This window comes from Myotis daubentonii, chromosome 5 (assembly GCF_963259705.1).
Source record: "Myotis daubentonii chromosome 5, mMyoDau2.1, whole genome shotgun sequence".
Classification (NCBI taxonomy): domain Eukaryota; kingdom Metazoa; phylum Chordata; class Mammalia; order Chiroptera; family Vespertilionidae; genus Myotis; species Myotis daubentonii.
Window position 1 is genome coordinate 51,379,801 of NC_081844.1, and position 18,986 is coordinate 51,398,786.

General features: G+C 39.7%; 1 protein-coding gene and 1 pseudogene across 1 annotated transcript; one reads left to right on the forward strand and one right to left on the reverse strand.

Annotated features, from left to right (window-relative positions):
* Positions 1–370: 370 nt before the first annotated feature.
* Positions 371–18,762, forward strand: APELA (apelin receptor early endogenous ligand). The gene is made up of 3 exons (XM_059695301.1): positions 371–609; positions 1,939–2,028; positions 18,348–18,762. The coding sequence occupies exons 1-2, from the start codon at positions 534–536 to the stop codon at positions 2,025–2,027; spliced, it is 165 nt and encodes a 54-aa protein (XP_059551284.1). The 5' UTR covers positions 371–533; the 3' UTR covers position 2,028; positions 18,348–18,762.
* Positions 11,444–12,128, reverse strand: LOC132236123 (large ribosomal subunit protein eL33-like; annotated as a pseudogene).
* Positions 18,763–18,986: the final 224 nt, after the last annotated feature.

Genomic DNA, 18,986 nt, shown 5'->3' on the forward strand with positions numbered 1-18,986 from the left:
GGGAGTCTTGAGTTAGAGCTTCAGAATTCCTTCTGAAAAAGGACAAAGGAGAGACTTCCTGTCATTTCCACTGGTTTCTGCACGTGGGACCAATATGGGCAACACAGAGTTTAAACAGATGCAAGTGTTGAGGGGAGGAGGCAAAGCCATGCCTAGTTTTACATATTTCGCCAAATCCAGATGGAATTAAATCGGTCTCTCCTAAAAGCTTCCAGAGGAGGCTTCCACTGAAGTTACAGCACACTTGAATGGTTTATTTCACCAATATTTGCTTATGGAAATGAAGGGGAGTGACAGAGGGGAAGGAGGAGGGGAGTGGAGGAGGGGTTTGGGGCCGGGGGAGGCTCTGACCGCAGCACAACACACCAGTAACCTTGTCTGATGTGATCATTAACCTTTCTGGAAAAGGCAGCTGGCAGTTCTCCGAGGTTTGTCATTAGAATGTGAGAAGAGCCACACAGATATTGCACAGGCTGTTCAAAGGAGTCTGATTTACTTTGAGAGCTACTGCTCCATTTTAGTGTGGCAGAAAAATGAGACTTCAACAATTGCTTTTTGTATTTTTAATTGTTATGATGAGTCTTCTTCTTATCAATGGACAGAGACCAGGTAAGATTTTGATATATTTGTAAGAGTAACTTGTTTTTATGCCTGTTGTTGTCCATGAGTCTCTGAGCATGATTATGTTTATGTTGAAAATCTCTTAGGTGTGCTGGAGGGTACTGGGAGTGTGTAGGACTTCAGAAGTATTCTTTCTATCTTGTTAGGTCCATTATTTGGATATTTAAAAAAACTGCTGGATATTAAAATGATGGTAAATATTTTACCACTATTTTTCTAATGTAAAGACCCCTTAGCTTTTGTAGATATGTTGTTCTTACAAGTAAAAAGGAACGGAAATGTTTGGTCTATTATAGATTTTTAGGTAAAATGCAAATCCCAAGCAATTTATTAAAAGAGCATGTTGCTGGCTGGAATGGGTCAATGTTAACTGAATTCACAGCATATAAAAATCATAATGTGGCAAATTGTATATGAATTCTTAAAATGGATCAATAGCTATTATTTCCAGTTATATAATTTGATGTGTCACTTAAAACAAGAAAGTACAATTTAGTATTATTAAGCTTATAAACCCAAAAGTGTCAAAAATATGTATGGTCAAGATAAATATTAATTTACTTGACATGTTTTTCAAAAATGATATCATTTGTGTTGTTCTTATCCAACAGAAATTTAGTACACAGTTATTCTAATGTGCTTTTACTTCAAAACCAAATATCTAAGGTTTCAAAGCACTGGCAAGAAAAAATATTAGGAAGTTTTCTGACTCAAGGAACAAGCAATCCTAAATATAAATAGAAAGGTAGTTATATTTATATCCAAATATGTTCCATTATTCACTTGATAATGTAATTCTCCATTTAGGACAGAAAATGGTAAGTAACTGGTTAAAAAGTCAGTCTCTGCCTTTTAGTTAATCAGAAGTTTGATCACTGAGGTTATTTCAAATGGAATCCCCTGGTGTGCCCTTTTACATACATAAGAAAAATGTTCCTAATTAGCAACTCAGAAAGCATTCCTTCTTAATGTTTACAGCAATTGCTATTCAAACCATTTCTACTTTTCTGAAATATGTAACACCTTGGATAATGTTCTTGTAAAACATTTGTGATTAATTCACTACATAAAGTAAAAGGACCAGGAGCATTTAGGAAGAAGACGTGTAGAAGGAGGAGGATATTGCTATAAACATGAACTGCTGGGAATATACCTTGTGTATTTGCATCACATTAATTTTTTATATCATAATCACATCTGAACAAGTAGCAAATCACACTATAGTTTGAATTCTAAATATTCTCTTGCATCCCCCAGACTAAACAACAGTTCGTTTTCAGAAAAATGCTCCTAATACTTCTCTTTTTATCCCCTCAGCTAATTTGGCAATGAGAAGAAAACTACACAGACTCAGCTGCCATCAGAGGAGATGTATGCCTCTCCATTCACGAGTGCCCTTCCCCTGAGGTATTTCTGATGGAAAATAGCTTTCCTACATTTAGGCAGCATTCCAGACTGAAAATAGGTACCAAAGAATGTGTATTCATATTTTGTTACAGGTGATAATGGCTTTATGGTAATGTCAGTGTAAGAGATGCATGCTAACAGATGAAAGAGTGAAATAAGCTGGAGGGGACCAACTGGGGGAAAGGGGAGACATATGTAATACTTTCAACAAAAAAGAATTATTTAAAAAAAGAGTGAAATGACATGATGATTAAAAATAATTTAATGGGATAGATGAGGAAAATCTTGATAATTGTTGAATCTGAATGAGAGTTATATGGGGATTAATACTATTATGTAGGTTTGACCATTATTATTTAAATATCAGGCACCAGGAGAATATAATTATGAAAGTATCTATTTAAATATGTGTTTTGAAAAACATTTAATAGCTCCTTAGTTATCCGGAACAAGTATATTTCCCATTAAGGCCACTGTGTGCTTCAGCATATGGGTGTATTTGCCCAACAACACTAGGTGAATGATGTGGTAGCCTCAATATGCAGTTTATTTTTCCTGAAAATTGTTATGCCCAGATTTCAAGATCCCCAAGGACACCATACCAGGGAACCAGCCAGTCCGATGCAAAAGCAGAGGGTCTCCTATACAAGCTCGCTTGGTCCCCCCCTTGTCTCCATTACTGGGTGCAAGAGAGAGCCCCAAATTCCAAGAGAACAAAGAATTTATAGGGCTTGGGGTCGGGGGTTGGGGCAGGGTGCAGCTAGGGTCTGGTTACATAAAGACAGGGGGGGTGGCCAGCATACTTTTGGCCTTGGGCTAGTTTCCCCCGCTTTCCCATTGGCCGAGATAAGGGCAGGCTGAGTAACTTATACACCCTGCGGCTTCCATCAGTCCTGCTCTGTCCTTTCATTCCCCCCTTGTCTTGGAACTTCCGGCTCAATCATGAGACGGACTGCATTTCTATTCCACCGTTGCTAGAGGCCCGTACTGGGCATACAGAACAAATGGTCCAGTGGAAGGGAAAGAAATCATTTTAGCTTTAACAACTTCTATTAAAATAGGATTTTTCTTCTTAAAATTCCTCCATGGCTATTAAAAAGCCAAATCAAGATAAATTTATTTACTGTCCTGATGTTTGCATAAACACAACAAGAATGGTAACTGACTACCTTTGCTGGAATTTCATGGTTGAACCTTAATGTGCCCCGTAGGGCCAGGAAGCCAAGCCATCCAGATGCCATCAGGCCTGCCTGCAGTATCTGCTGAGTTAGGTGAATCCCTCACCTGTAGCAACTCCACCTGAGCCCACGCTCCAGGCTTTAAGGCCCATCTCAGTAGCCCTCCTACTCGTTGCGGCCCAGAGTGTGTGGGGGTTCCGCAGGGATGCAGAGGCATCTTTACTGCTCCCCTTCTACTCTTACCAACCGCCAGTGATGGTAGGGCATGGGCCTGACGCTCCAGCGCCAGCCATCTTCAGGGCTCCCAAGCAGGATACCAGGCTTTCTTCGTGGCATTCTTAGTGGCTTCAAGTCTTTAGAGCTCAGATAGGGCTCTTCAAAACATGATACTCCAGTCAAAGTTTTCCGTTAATAAAACCACTATTAGGAACCAGTCTTACTGAATCTATGCAAAGAAACGTACTTACTTAGCATTGCCAGATTTCGGAGGAATTACATAAGGAGAAAAACATATTGATCTACTCTAAGATTTTCTGACTTTCCTTGCTAATTCCTTTTCATGGATTTAAAACAAAACAGTAATTGTTGGTATAAAACCTTCTTTCTATGCATAACCATGCCTCAGACTTTCTAGTCTAAACAGGCTCCCTCCAGCTTCACTACCCCTGACATGGGCATGGTGACCCAGGCCTGCAAGACAGTATTACAGGCTGTCAACTGTTAGCTGTCTCTCAACAGAGACTAAAACCTGATGGGCACCCTTCCCTGCCCAGTTGGGCACTTGTCCTCTTGGCAGCTAGACACCCTTTACTTTTGGGGGTCACAGCTCCCTTCCAGAACAGCCAACATACATTCAAACCTGCAAAAGAATCAAAGGTTAATATAACATAAACATAATATTGGCATCATGCCGCTTCAGGTAGCCAAATCTACCACTAAACATGTGATCCTATAAATGGTCCTTGTCTCTTTGGAGCCATGTCCATGAAGATGCAGGCATTATCTAGGTGTATTACACAGTATTGTGGGGGCTCCTGGTGACAGGAGCGATCGCGAGTCATGTTACCGGCATCAGGCAGGTCGAGCACGCCGTAGCTTGAGCTTGAGCGGGTTGCGTTGATCTCGATCGATGCTCCATTTGGTGATGAAGTCTTTCTGGGTCATGGATGGATCCGCTGACCGGACGTGAGTGTGATGGATCCAGGTCGCGACGCCGTCTACCTTTACAGTCTTGGGATCTTGAGCAGACAGGAACAGATGTGGAGGCCTCCCTTTCTCACATCCTAGGACAGGACTTTTGACCTATGTCTCATCCAGATAGAAACGGTCCACATTTATACCACAAAATACCAACAAATCAGTTTCAGTTGTGTAGCCAGTCTGAGTTTTGACTTCTCTCTGGAAGTCTCAGAGATGGTGAATACCATCTAGAAGCTATTAATCCATTCACACAGTCCCCCAAAGTTAAAGAGGAAGGAAAGAATCATTCAATGTCACTCAAGAGGATTTCGGCGAAACAACAAAATTGACAGATTAAACACATTGGAAAACCAAGGCCAGAAGTACCCTCTGACGTTTCAGGGGTACCAAGGAAGGAGAAGTTAGGCCACAACCAGCCCTTCTCACAATCCACCATTAGTGACCAGTCCCAGCTCACTGGTCTACCATCCATTTAACATTTCTTTTTTCCTCCTATCACACCAAGGCCATGCTTTCCAGGTAGCTAGAACTTTTAGCCTTAATTTTTAGGTGATTAGCACTAGTTAAACAATTTTAAACAACAAAGATACATATTTAAGTAAACACATTATCTAGAACCTAGGTTAAACTTAGGCATATCCTGGGTCTCCCAAATACTGAGTTGGCAAGGTAACTGGAGCCCTTTAAGATCAGTATGAAACCACAGTTTCTACCTGAAAGACTTTGACATAACCTTTAATTATCCTTAGTTTAAGGAAAGCAGTGTTTTCTAGATTTCATTTCTCAATACTTAACCAACAGATTTAATTCTGTCTTCTAGATTTTTCATGAGGCAAATTACTTTTTACTTTCAAGCGGCTCTGGAGAACCACATTCGAGCCTTGCAAGACAGGTTTTTGGCCTCCCTGGTCTTTTCAGATGTAAATTGACCACATTCTTTAAGATTTTGCTGCAGGCAGGAGGCGACTATCTCCTCCCTCCATTAAGAAAAGCTTTCTTAATTAACAAAGGACCAGTTTTTTGTTTTTTTTCCCCTTTGGAAAAACTGTTCTTTATTATGGATTAGTCTTGGGATTTATCCTGCACTTTTGAAAGGAGACGCTAGCTTAAAACCCTATCCAAAATCGGACGGTGCGCACATTAGTTTTAAGCCAGCTTTTCTCCCCACACGTGCACAGAAATCCCAGACGCATTTACCTGGGGAGGGGGTGACCTGTTTCCACAGACCCTCACTCAGGCAGCCGCCGACTGCCACACAAAGGAGGGGTGAGAGCAGTCCCCCCTCCCTCCACATTCATACACTTTCATCAGACATTCATTCAGAGTTTAAACAATCCATTCAACTCCTAACAACTTCCCCATTCCTGAGGGAGCTCTAAAGCCTCCCCCAATCTCCTTGAAATTATTAATCCAGCAAGTCCACAAAATAAAACGGAAACACAAACAACTAAAGGGCCCAAAGAAATACAGCCTTCCAACTCCATGGAAGCAAAAAACAAAGACAAAAAACAAAACAAACCCAAAGCCAGACGTTGGCTGCGCGCCAACCAGCAGGAGCGACCCGCCTTTTCTCAGATTGAGGGGTTCCTACAGAACTTCCAACTCCGCGGAAGCAAAATTTCCCCTCTTCAGATGGAGGATCGGGGCGCCCCCCCGACTCCTCCTGCCTGTCTCAGATTAAGGGGCTTCCTACAGACCTTCCGACTCCGCGGAAGCAAAGCTATACCCCTTCAGACGGAGGATCGAGGCGTCCCTCGGCTCCTCCCGCCCGTGGCCCCCCCAGTGCGTCCACCTTAGGCCATGTGGGCTATTACGATTACAGATTTCAGACGTGAGCTCACACCGGACAGATATAAAACATACAATGACATACAAACACCTACCGCGGTCAGTCAGGCGGGCCCTCCGGACTGGGGGGGTCCCTCAATGGTGCTGGGGATCCCGGACGAGCCCCCAAAATGTTATGCCCAGATTTCAAGATCCCCAAGGACACCATACCAGGGAACCAGCCAGTCCGATGCAAAAGCAGAGGGTCTCCTATACAAGCTCGCTTGGTCCCCCCCTTGTCTCCATTACTGGGTGCAAGAGAGAGCCCCAAATTCCAAGAGAACAAAGAATTTATAGGGCTTGGGGTCGGGGGTTGGGGCAGGGTGCAGCTAGGGTCTGGTTACATAAAGACAGGGGGGGTGGCCAGCATACTTTTGGCCTTGGGCTAGTTTCCCCCGCTTTCCCATTGGCCGAGATAAGGGCAGGCTGAGTAACTTATACACCCTGCGGCTTCCATCAGTCCTGCTCTGTCCTTTCAAAAATATTTCTTTTCATCTGTAAAATCAACTTAATATTAATGGCACAGCAACTTTACAGCCTCACTCACAGGACTGGTCGTGATGGTTGCATTTTTAAGGATAAATTCCAAATAGATTTTTGCTCCTCCCCCTTCTTTTTCATTGGAAAAAAAAAAAAGATAATTAAAAGACCTATGATTTTACACCACCACCACCACCAGTAATACCATCTGAATCACTCAACTTCAAACACTGCCCAAAGTTTAAGTTATTTCATACCAAAAATAAATAACTTGGCATTCCATTGTAATTATTTTAAGCTAGTTAAGTCATTAAGTATATTCTTCCTTTAAAAAAATGCCATAGAAATATTCCTCGGCTGGTTAACACATAGGCAATTGCTGAATTTGCTTATTTAGTTGACCAATAGATTGTAGTGTTTATGGCATTATTCATGAAAGAAATATACCCATTGTTTAATATGTGGTTTTCAAACCCAGTGAAAGTCCTGAGTAGAACATTAAAAGAAGGAAGAGCAATTCAGTAATAAGCATTTCACTAGTAAGCATTTATCATGAGAACTAAGACAAAACACCAAGTTCTCTATGCCTGTAATCTATAACAAATTACTATTGCTATCAACATTTGAAAAATAAATTTGGTGGAAGAATCCATAAAGATACAATAAGTTCCTGAGAAAACAATTAGTAGAGGCTCAAACATGCTTTAAAAGGATTTTATTTTTAAAGAATCCTTTGCTGTGTGTTAATAATGCATTTCCCTCTCACATCTAAAAATTAATGGTAAAATTTGTGCTGAGGAGGAGTGGAGAAGTTCAAGATTTTCCCAGCACTCCCCCACAAATAACAAAGGGGAGAGGAGGTATTTCACAATAGCAAGGGAATTCCTGCATATACAGAGCAAGATACCTTACATAACTGCGAATAAAAGCCCTTAGTTAGCCACAGGTTATATTGGCTTTCTCTACAAACCGCATGCCATAAAAAGTAGTGTTTCAAGTAAACATGATAGAGTTGGGAAATTTGAATTGTCAAAGTTAAGGAAAAATTCTGACCTACAAACCAAATTTGTAAACCAAAGGGAAATTTCAGTGAAGGCCATATAAAACATTTAATAATAGCAACCCTTTACAAAATTAGGCTGATTCCCTTAAAGAACTGCTCAGCTTACAGCATTCATTTTGTCAGTGTTTAGACTAGTCCTACATTCCAGCCACAGTTCTTTGAAGAAGGTATAAAAGTCTTATTTTGGAATCCAGAGATAGTATAAGAACCAATGCAAGATAAACATTAGATAATTTTCCAAGATCTTGCTGAACCAGTGTTATAACAAGTGCTACCTTCAAATTTGGTAGCACAATTCTCACTGTCCTACATCTTTGCACGCTTTTTTTATATCTTGCAACAAAACATCTTTGACAACTTGTATACTGGGTAAAGGCACACTAGACTGAGGTAGTGGAACTCGGAGGCAGAACAGCCCTTTCATTTATTCCCCTCTGTTTTCCTGCACGCTTTAGATAAAATCACATGGGGCTACTTGATTCAGTTAGGGTCAAGTAAAAGTGTAAAAGGATAGGTAAGGTAAACAGTTAACTGGAATTTTTCCAGATTAACCCTTTACAATGGTTTAGACTTTCAACTCACTTAATAGGAATGTTCTACTACCTTGAATATCAACTTTTTCAGCTCCTAGAGTCCTCTTCAGTGATCCTCAGTAAGATTTCCTAACAATTAAAAAGAAATAGACTTAATCAAATAGAAAACCTACGCTGCATACAATTCATTTTCTTGATTTTTATTTTTTTCTCACAGAAATATTTCAGCATAAGTGAATTAGAGTGGAGGAAAGCAAGAGAAAGGGTGTCAGGAATGCCAAGCTTACAGGTTAAAATGAGAGCTAGAGTGGAAAATGGAGTAGGGTTTTAGACTCTAATGCCCTTTCCAACAGTGAAATCTTACTACAGTAATACTTTTATTTAAATGTGTACTTTAGATAACTACATACCCTATTAGTACATGCTCCATCTAGCTTTTTAATAATTATAATACATTTTCATGGTGTAAAATTTTTTCTAACAGTATGAAAGTATATAAAGTCAAAATCTTCCCACTCTCTTGCCCATTTTCACTTACCAGAAGTAATGCTATGAAAAGAAATTTGGTCAAGTTACCTTTTATAAATTGAGACCAGATAATACTCTCTTGCCCCCGTTTTTTAAATTTCTTTTTAATTTATTGGTGTGCCATTGGTTAACAAAATTATATAGGTTTCAGGTATACAACTTTATAATTGCTATCCTTGATTACCATTCAAAATGTCTAGTTCTCTATTTTCTGCCTTATTCTTACCCCTCAAAGTTATGGACCTCCTACTTCCTTGACCTGGCCTGCCTCCCTTTTCTTTTCACAAGTGTCCTATTGTTTTGGCCCTTCTTGCTCCATTCTGCCTTTTTGGCTGAACTGAAAGCCAACTTTGCCTTCAACACAGAATCTCCACTTTAGCAGGGCTCATCTCATCAAGTTTAAACCTTTTCCCCCCATAGGGTTCTCTTCAAATCCCATTCTCTATATGAGCCCACCCTGATCCAATTACTGTAAATGAACACCTAAAAGTAAACTCTTCAATTCCTCCCACTCAAATATTTCTCCTGTTTTCTCAAGATTTGGAGAATTGTAAAGATACCATATATTAGATGTTTACTATGTAAGATACCATATTCTATGAAATACACATGTTACTGTCTCAATGTCATTATCTGAACACAGTGCCCTAATATTTAATTCTAGTTGGTTTATCATTTCTACCTTGAAATATTTTAAAAATATGTTTTTTATTGATTTTAGAAAAAGAAGAAAGGAGAGGGAGAGAGAAACATCAATGATGAGAGAGAATTATCAATCAGCTGCCTCCTGCATGCCCCACATTGGGGATCAAGCCCGCAACCTGGGCATATGCCCTGGCAGGGAATCCAACCAAACCATGACCTCCTAGTTCATAGATCAATGCTCAAGCACTGAGCCATGCTGGCTTGGCTTGAAATATTTCTTTTTCAATGTTCCCTTCTCTTCATCTCGATTACTACTATCTTAGTGCCTGTTATATCTCTCCAGCATGACTTCAATACCTTAACTGATCACTCCAGCCTCCAGTTCTGGTTCTAAGTCTATTTTTATCATCTGATCTTTCCAAACTAAATCCAGTCAAGTCACACCAAGATTAAAATCCTTATGTGTCCCTGTAGCCTTCAGAAAATTAGAACTCTCATAATTTAACAAACAGCACCTTACAAATTGTACCTCTTCAGCATCATCTGTCACCGCGTCTCCCCCTCCCTCTCCCAACGGGAATAAGAAAGAATTAAGACTGTTTTAGACTCTCTGGTCGTATAGCTCACTCACTGGTGATCATTGGTAAGCCACTTCTCCTTTCTAAGCCTCCCTCCACTTCCAGACCTGTAAGAGGGAGCTAGCAATGGTACTGAACCTTATCACAAGCATCCCTAGCACATAATAAGTGCTAAATAGATAGTGGCTAAAATTTTTATTATTACCATTACTTTAAAGTCAATCAATTCTTCACCTCTTGCTGCACTTCTGCCTTCAATGTCCTTTCTTCTCTCCTTCATTATCAATTCATCCTTCAAGAAATCCTACCAATTGTTTCTGATGACCACTTTTTCTCTCAGCACCATTTGTGTACTTCTGTCAGAGTACTTGACTCACTGCATTATAGTAGTAATGTGTTAATAACTGACTGCATTCTTCCCCTCTGCCCTCAGTGTGCTGTAAATTTCCTGAAGGCAGAAGGCAGAGTGTGGTGTTCTGACTTTGTTAAATTAACGTTTGTTAAGTGGAGCACCCAGAGTACAGAATGGTAAGCCTTAATTCAACAGCTGACTAGAGATAAATTGCAGTAAAGTATTACTCATGGCACGCCTGGAGGGGCCAAATGGGGAGGCCAAGGCAGAATGGAGACAGCCAGCAAAAGCGAGAGCTAAAGATAGGGGACTGGGGCACATGCCTGTATTAGAGTTTGTGGATAGAGTGTGTTGGCATTCCTGAACTAGGGTTGGATTGGTAAATTCAAATAAAAAGAGATGGGTTTTGGTAAGTACTGAAAGGGTCTTATCTAAGAGATACATAAAGTATACTTGCCCTAGGAGGCAGGGGAGCCTATTGATCACGAGGGCTGTTGGAGAAGTCAAAATCAGGAACTTACATTTGCTTGTGACTCTGTGACTGCTGTCCAGGACATGTATTTGTGTAAGGGAGCTAGTATCATCTAAGGTCTTTGCAGGCCTCTAAGCCAAACAAAAGGAATGCTGAGGCAGCAGTAACATGGAGTAGCTTACCTAAACTATCAACAATGGCTGTATTTACCTTTGTATCTTCAGCCAAAAAAAAGTGCCCAAAATGTAGCAGGCATTCCACAAATGTTGCTAAAAGAAGTGAAATGAGCCCTGACAGGTTTGGCTCAGTGGACTGAAGGGTCCCAGGTTAGATTCTGGTCAAGGCATGTACCTTGGTTGCGGGCACATCCCCAGTTGGGGGTGTGCAGGAGGCAGCTGATCGATGTTTCTCTCTCATCGATGTTTCTAACTCTCCATCCTTCTCCCTTCCTCTCTGTAAAAAAAACAATAAAATATATTTAAAAAAAAAAAAAAGAAGTTCACACTTTCCCTTAAAAAAAAAAAAAAGTGAAATGAAACTTTTATTATTTTAGCATTTAAAACTTGCCATCATTAGATCCCATCACTCATTTTCAGCTTTTTATCTCCTAATACTAACTGCCAAACTGAACTTTGATTTCCTATCTCTGCTGGAAGTGTTTCCTCCTCCAGGAATTAATTGCTTCCTTGATCTCATCAAATTATAACACTTTCCATCCCCTGGGGTTCTTTTCAAATCCCATTTTCTATACAAGGCCCACCCTGATCCAACTAACGTAAAATAATCTTCTACTCTCAACAATCACAGCATTTTAATCAGTAGGTTTTATTTATTTTTTTTACCACCATATAATTTTTTTAAACCAAAGCACAGGAAACAAATCCATTTTATTTATTTTCAGTAAGTTTAAATCCTTGAGGGGTACAGCATTACACAGATTCTGTGTCCAGTGGCCTTAGCAGGAAGGTGGCTTCCGAATTTAGAAAGAACCATGCCACTGTTTCCATGAGCATGAGTTACCTTTCCCCAGATTACTCTGGTTTTGTTTGGTTTGCCACCAGGAGTCACTGTGTTGTACTTAGATAGAATTCTGTTTCATCTCGAGCATAAACACCTTCAATTTTAAGAAGAGCTGTGTGCTTCCTCTGGTCCCGGAGACCCTGCTTCTAGCCAGCAAAAATGGCCTTGGACCACAGCCTTCCATAGTTGTCCTTATAGAAGTCCTGTTCCCAGCAGGCCTCCATAGGGTCCAAGATGGTGGAAAAATACCACTATATTTTTAAAAGCCATTTATCATATTCTTCTTTTTTGTTTGTGTGATAAGTTTATTTGGGCCAGACTGTTGACAATTATCATATTCTTCTTTATTTTGTCAAATTTTATTCATATTTGAATGTGAGCACATTGAAGATAAGATAGGGCCCCTAAAGTTTAGAGTATACCTCTTTACAATGTGTGAATGGCCTGAAAGTAGCGTTAAGTATAGGGGATTCCTTCATGGGCTATAATATCTGGTATATCTTCCTTAAAATTAAACAGAAAATTATTGTTTTCTCAATCACAGTCCAGTGTCCAAAGACCCTGCTCAGAGAAAATTCCTAATGTTTTTAATTTACTGATAAGATAAACCTTTTATATAAAGATTATGATGTCTTAATGATAATATATATTATGTATTGAATATAAAAAATATAGTATAGTTGTTATGTTAATAAATGCATATTTCTGAATATGTACTGATGTATATGATGAACTAAATCCTCATTTCAAAGTTTTCTTCACCTTGGAAACTGATTCTCATTACAAAGTCTGTAATAATTCTTTCTGCAAATATTTACTTAAAGTAGCAGCTCCCTATCAAGTTGTTCAGGGGTCTAAAATTTCTTCTTAGCATAAATCTTTTGTCTTTACTTTGTCCTCGGTTGTGTATTCAATTAGTGACCTAGAATATTAGGTTAACTTTATTATTATATAGCAATAATATATTTGAGCCCTAACTGGTTTGGCTCAGTGGATAGAACATCAGCCTGCGACTGAAGGGTCCCGGGTTTGATTCCAGTCGGGGGCATGTACCTTGGTTGCGGGCACATCCCCAGTGGGAGGTGTGCAGGAGGCAGCTGATTGATGTTTCTCTCTCATCGATGTTTCCAACTCTATCCTCTCACTTCCTCTCTGTAAAAAATCAATAAAGTATATTTGAAAAATAAAATAATAAATTTGAAAAATACATTATCTTATATAATAAAAGGCTAATATGCAAATAGACCAAACGGCGCTATGACGTGCACTGACCGCCAGAGGGCAGGCGCTTAACACAGGAGCTGCCCCCTGGTGGTCAGTGTGCTCCCACAGGGAGAGCGCTGCTCAGCCAGAAGCTGGGCTCACGGCTGGTGAACACAGCGGCGGTGGCAGGAGCCTCTCCTGACTCCACGGCAGTGCTAAGGATGTCCAACTGATGGCTCCCGGACTGCGAGAGGGCGCAAGCCTGGCTGAGGGACCTCCCACCCCCCAGTGCACAAATTTTGTGCACCAGGCCTCTAGTTCTTATATAATAGCAAAGGAGTATTTATTGCTTTTTAGGTGACTTGGAAAAAAACAATCATTCTTAATTAAGTACTTCAACATTTTTTACTTGGATGTATTTTTTGTTTGTTTGTTTATCTTTATTGTTTAAAGTATTACAAATGTCCCCTTTGTTGCTTTGTGTGTTTTTTCCCATTGAACCTCTCCACCCCGTACCTGCCCCTTCCAGGACTACACCACTCTATTGTCTGTGTCCATGGGCTATGCATACCAGTATATGCATATAAGTTCCCCAGTTAATCACTCCCCTCCCACTCCTCACCCCACCTTCCCTCTGAAATTTTTCAGTCCACTGCCACTATTGCAACCTAATAGGCTTTCCAGAATATTGACCCCCTCTCTCCATATCCACTGATTGGTCTTCTCTAGTCTTCCCTTTCCCCGCTAAGATTCTTTATTATTTTTTTTTCTTTCTTTTTTTTTAAATACGTATTTTATTGATTTTTTACAGAGAGGAAGGGAGAGGGATAGAGAGTCAGAAACATCGATCAGCTGCCTCCTGCACACCCCCCACTGGGAATGTGCCCGCAGCCAAGGTACACGCCCTTGACCGGAATCGAACCCGGGACCCTTCAGTCCGCAGGCCGATGCTCTATCCACTGAGCCAAACCGGTTAGGGCTATTATTATTTTTTTAATCCTCACGTGAGCACATTCTTAGAGAGAGGAAGCCTAACTACTGTCTACTTTGCACCAAACTCCTCACATCCACTTTTGCTCCTCTTTTATCTATTCCTCATATTATAGCTTCATACAGCTTAAGACCCTTTAGTAATTTCTCATTACTCTTAGGATTAAAATAGAATTTTTGCCTTAGCCAGTTTGGCTCAGTGGATAGACCATCGCCTGTGGACTGAAGGGTCCCAGGTTCGATTCTGGTCAAGGAATTGAGGGCTCCAGCCCCAGTAGGGGGCATGCAAGAGATAGTTCAATCAATGATTCTTTCATCATTGGTGTTGCTATCTCTCCCTCTCCCTTTCTCTCTGAAATCAATAAAAAAATATTTTAAAAAATAAAATAAAATAGAATTCTTTTTTTTTTCCTAATCCTCACCAAGGATATTTTCCCATTGATTTTTAGAGAGAGTGAAAGAGAGAGGGAAATATTGATATGAGAGAAACACATCGATTGGTTGCTTCCTGCAGGAGCCCAGACCAGGGCCAGGGCCGGGAGGAACCTGAAATCAAGGTACATGCCTTGACTGGAATTGAACACGGGACCCTTTGGTCCACAGGCTCTATCCACTGAGCCAAACCAGCTAGGGCTAGAATTGTTTTTCTTAAAAAATGTATCTTTATTGTTGAAAGTATTACAGATGTCCCCCCCCCTTTTTTTCCCCCATCGACCCCTTCTACCCTCTCCCCTGCATCAAGTCTTCACTGTACTATTATCTGTGTCCATGGGTTATGCATAAAAGTTATTTGGTTAATCTCTCCTCACCCACCCACCAACCCCCACCTTCCCTCTGAGATTCAACAGTCTGTTCCATGCTTCTGTCTCTAGATCTTGAAATAGAATTCTTAATGTAACCTATAAAACTGCACAATCAAGCACTTCTCTACCTCTCCAATTCGATCTGACTCGCTGTGGCTATGAGAGTTTACCAAAGGTGTCCTGTTCCTTTTCAGGGCCTTCACACATTATCTTCTCGGTCTAGAATCTAGGATAGGCTTTTTCTTATCTTTACTTAGTTATTCCTACTCAATCAAGACTTTAGTCAAATGTCACTTCATTTGGGGTTGGGGTGGGAGGAGTGCATGTGCATGAGTACCACATACAACTTTTCTCATTACACTGGCCCAAGTAACTTTGGGAGGGGGCTTTGAGTTTTTTTGGTTTCATATTTTATTTATATTGAAATTGTGTTAGAGCTTTCAACTTTACATTTACTCCTCATTTTTCTCTAACAGTAACATTTTTTTAATCTTCACTCAAGGATATGCTTTTATTGATTTTACAGACGAAGGGAGGAGATGAATATCTATGTGAGAGAGAAACATCAGTTGGTTGCTTCCAGTACCCACCCCGACCAGGGATTGAATTCACAACCTGGGAATGTGCCCTGACCGAGAATCAAACCCTTGACTCTTCAGTGCATGGAACAATGCTCCACCCAACTGAGCCACACCAGTTAGGGCAACAGTAACATTTTATGTATACAAAAATTGTGTGTGTGTGTGTGTGTGTGTATGTCATACACACATATATGTATGTATCATATATATATATGTATCATATGAAATGTGGAATGTATTCATTACCTTGCCTCTTTACAGGTCATTAAACTTAGATGTATTTATTTGTAGATACACAGATAGTTGTTTTGAATGACTGGTATTTCATTGTATGGACAGCCTTAATTTATTTAACTTGACTCTATTGATAAATACTTATATTTTATTTATTTTGAACGATACCATCTTTCACTTACCATACTGTTTTCAAGGTCAATCCATGTAGTAGCATGTATCAGTACATAATTCTTTTTTAATGACAATAAAATTTTATCATATAGAAAAATCATATTTTGTTTATCCTGTCACCTATTGTTCTCATTATTTGGCTATTAAGAACAGTTCTACTATGAACATTCATGCGCAAATTTGTAATATATGCGCAAAACATATATTTTCAATTCTCTTGTATATATGCCTAAGGCTAAGAGTTAAATTGCTAGATAATATCATTTTTCTTTTTAAAAAATGTTTTTATTGATTTCAGAGAGGGGAAAGGGAAAGAGAAATAGAAATATCAATGATGAGAGAGAATCATCAATTGACTGCCTCCTGCATGCCCCCTACTAGGGATCAAGCCCTGACTTGAAATTGAACCATGACCTCCTGGTTCATAGGCCAACCACTGAACCACTCTGGCTGGGCTGTAGCAATTTTTAAGCTGAGACTGTGAATCCTCCAACTTTGGGATTCTTCAAGACTGCTTTGATTATTCTGGTTCCCTGGAATTTCCATATGAATGTTAGGATCAGCTTGTCAATGTCTGCAAAGAGCCAGCTCTGATTTGGATAGGGATTGTGTTGAATCTGTATATAAATATGGCAAGTATAGTTATGTTGGCAATTAAGTTTTCAAATCTATAACATGGCATATATATTCCCATTTATTCATATCTACTTTAATTTCTATCAACAATGTTTTATGCCTGGCTGGTATAGCTCAGTTGGTTGAGCATTGTCCTGTGCACTGAAAGTTTTCTGGTTCGATTCCCAGTCAGGGCACATGCCCAGGTTGCAGGTTCAGTCACTGGTCAAGGTAGGTAATGGAGGAAACCAATCAATGTTTCTCTTTCTCCCTCTTTCTTCCTCCCTCTCTAAAATCAATAAAAACCATTAAAAAAAACAAACCACAAAATGTTTTATAATTTTTATTTTATTTTTTAACATATTTTTATTGATTTCAGAGAGGAAGGGAGAGGGAGAGAGATAGAAACTTCAATGGGAGAGAATCATGATCAGCTGCCTCCTGCATGCCCCCTACTGGGGATTGAGCCCACAACCAGGCATGTGCCCTTGATCAGAGTCGAACCCAGCACCCTCAGTCTGCAGGCTATTGCTCTATCCACTGACCCAAACCAACTAGGGCTGTTTTATAATTTTTAGAATGCAAGTTTTATATGTCTAATGTTTAATTTATTCCTAAGTGTTTTATTCTTTGCTGGTATTATAAATGAAATTTTCTTCATGTCATTTTTAATTATTCATTGTTAATTATATATATAATAAAAGGCTAATATGCAAATTGTATATTACCTTGCCTCTTTACAGGTCACTAAACTTAGATGTATTTATTTGTAGATACACAGATAGTTGTTTGACCGCTCGCTATGATGTGTGCTGACCACCAGGGGGCAGCACAAAATGAAGGAAGGCCCCGACTGGCAGCCTGCAGCTGGGAAAAGGAAGGCCCTGGCCGGCCCTAATCACCGGCCAGGTCTAGGGACCCTACCCATGCACAACAGGTCGACCAGTTGCTATGATGTACACTGACCACCAGGGGAAAGACACTCAATGCAGGAGCTGACCCCTGGGGGTCAGTGTGCTCCCAACAGTGGGAGCACCACTTAGCTGACCTGACAGGGCACCAGACATAGGGCTCACGGCTGGTGAGCGCTGCTATGGCAGCGCAAGCCTCTCTTGATCGGGACTGACTGGGCATGAGCCCACGGCTGGCATAGCAGGCAGGCACAGCGGGGCTCGGATGAGCTGAAGTGGCAGGGGGCGTGGGACTGCCAGTTTGGGCCCAATCCCCGCAGGCCACGCCGAGTGACCCCACCAGTGCACGAATCAGGCCTCTAGTAGATATATGATTAATTTATGGCTGTTGATCTTATACCCTGTAACCTTAATTAAATTATTGATTCATTATGTTCCTTAGGATTTGCTGTGTACAAGCATGTTATATGCAAATAGCGATAGTTTTACTTCTTTCTTCGTTTCTAATCTAAATGTATTTTATTTATTTTCCTTGCCTAATAGTCCTAACTAGAACCCCCATACAATGCTCAATAGCAGTGGTGAGAACAGACATCCTTGTCTCAGTCCTTATCTTACATGGAAAGCAATCTGTCTTTCACTATTAAGCGTGAAGTTAACTATGGGTCTTTGTAGATGTCTTTATCAATTTGAAGGGGTTCCCTTCTATTCCTAGTGTTGAATGTTTTTATCATGAAAGAAGGGTGTTGGGTTTTATTAACTGTTTTTTCTTTGTCTATTAAGATTATCAAGCCTTTTTGTCCTTTATTCTATTGAAATTATGAAATTTTCATAACTCTGTCTATTTGAAAAAAATAAGCATGGGTAAAGTAGTGTGCTGGACTGCATTTCTTATTCTGATATGTTCTTTTTCCTTTGCTTTTCAAATATAGATCTTCTTTTACTGACTTCACCTGGTCTGCCAGAAGAAGAGGATTGAAGGAAAAATACCCACCCACACAATCGTGTGCTTGCTTGTTCCTATATGAAAAGGAATCCTTTGAAAGGACCTGGGATGTCTTATTAGTTTCACAAGATTCTCTTCTTCTGTTTTCTTTTTAGAGGGAAAATAACATGAATTGAAAAGCAATTACAGTCTGAAGCACAGTTATTACCTGCATAAAAAAATCTCTCATCTTTTCTGCACATTATAATTCATACATGGGTTAGCAAGAAAAATACTTTGTAATGTCTTTGGACTTTTGAATAGTAAAAAGTGCAAGAATATAAAATTTGGCTTTCATAGTCCTATAACCCTCAAAAATATTAAAATAATGTTGTATATGTTTGAATGATTATTTTTAAAAATGCTAAATCTGGAATCAATTTCAAAGACTATTTGGCTTTGCAGAAGAGAAAATAATCGGTTCATCGGTTACTTATATAAAAAGACTAAGAAAGAAGCTATTAATTGCTAGCAGTTTTATATTATAGCCTTTAATGTTTATGAAAGAATTTTTATTTTGAATAATATTCACTTAAAGTTGTAAAAGGACATTTGAAATACTGACTGTAGCTCATTTTATTTTAAA

What these genes read in the sequence shown, in the direction of transcription:
- APELA (XM_059695301.1), top strand. Translation starts at nt 534, where the DNA reads ATGAGACTTCAACAATTGCTTTTTGTATTTTTAATTGTTATGATGAGT. An exon ending in TATCAATGGACAGAGACCAG is followed by an intron (nt 610 to 1,938) that starts GTAAGATTTTGA and finishes TTATCCCCTCAG; the next exon opens with CTAATTTGGCAATGAGAAGA.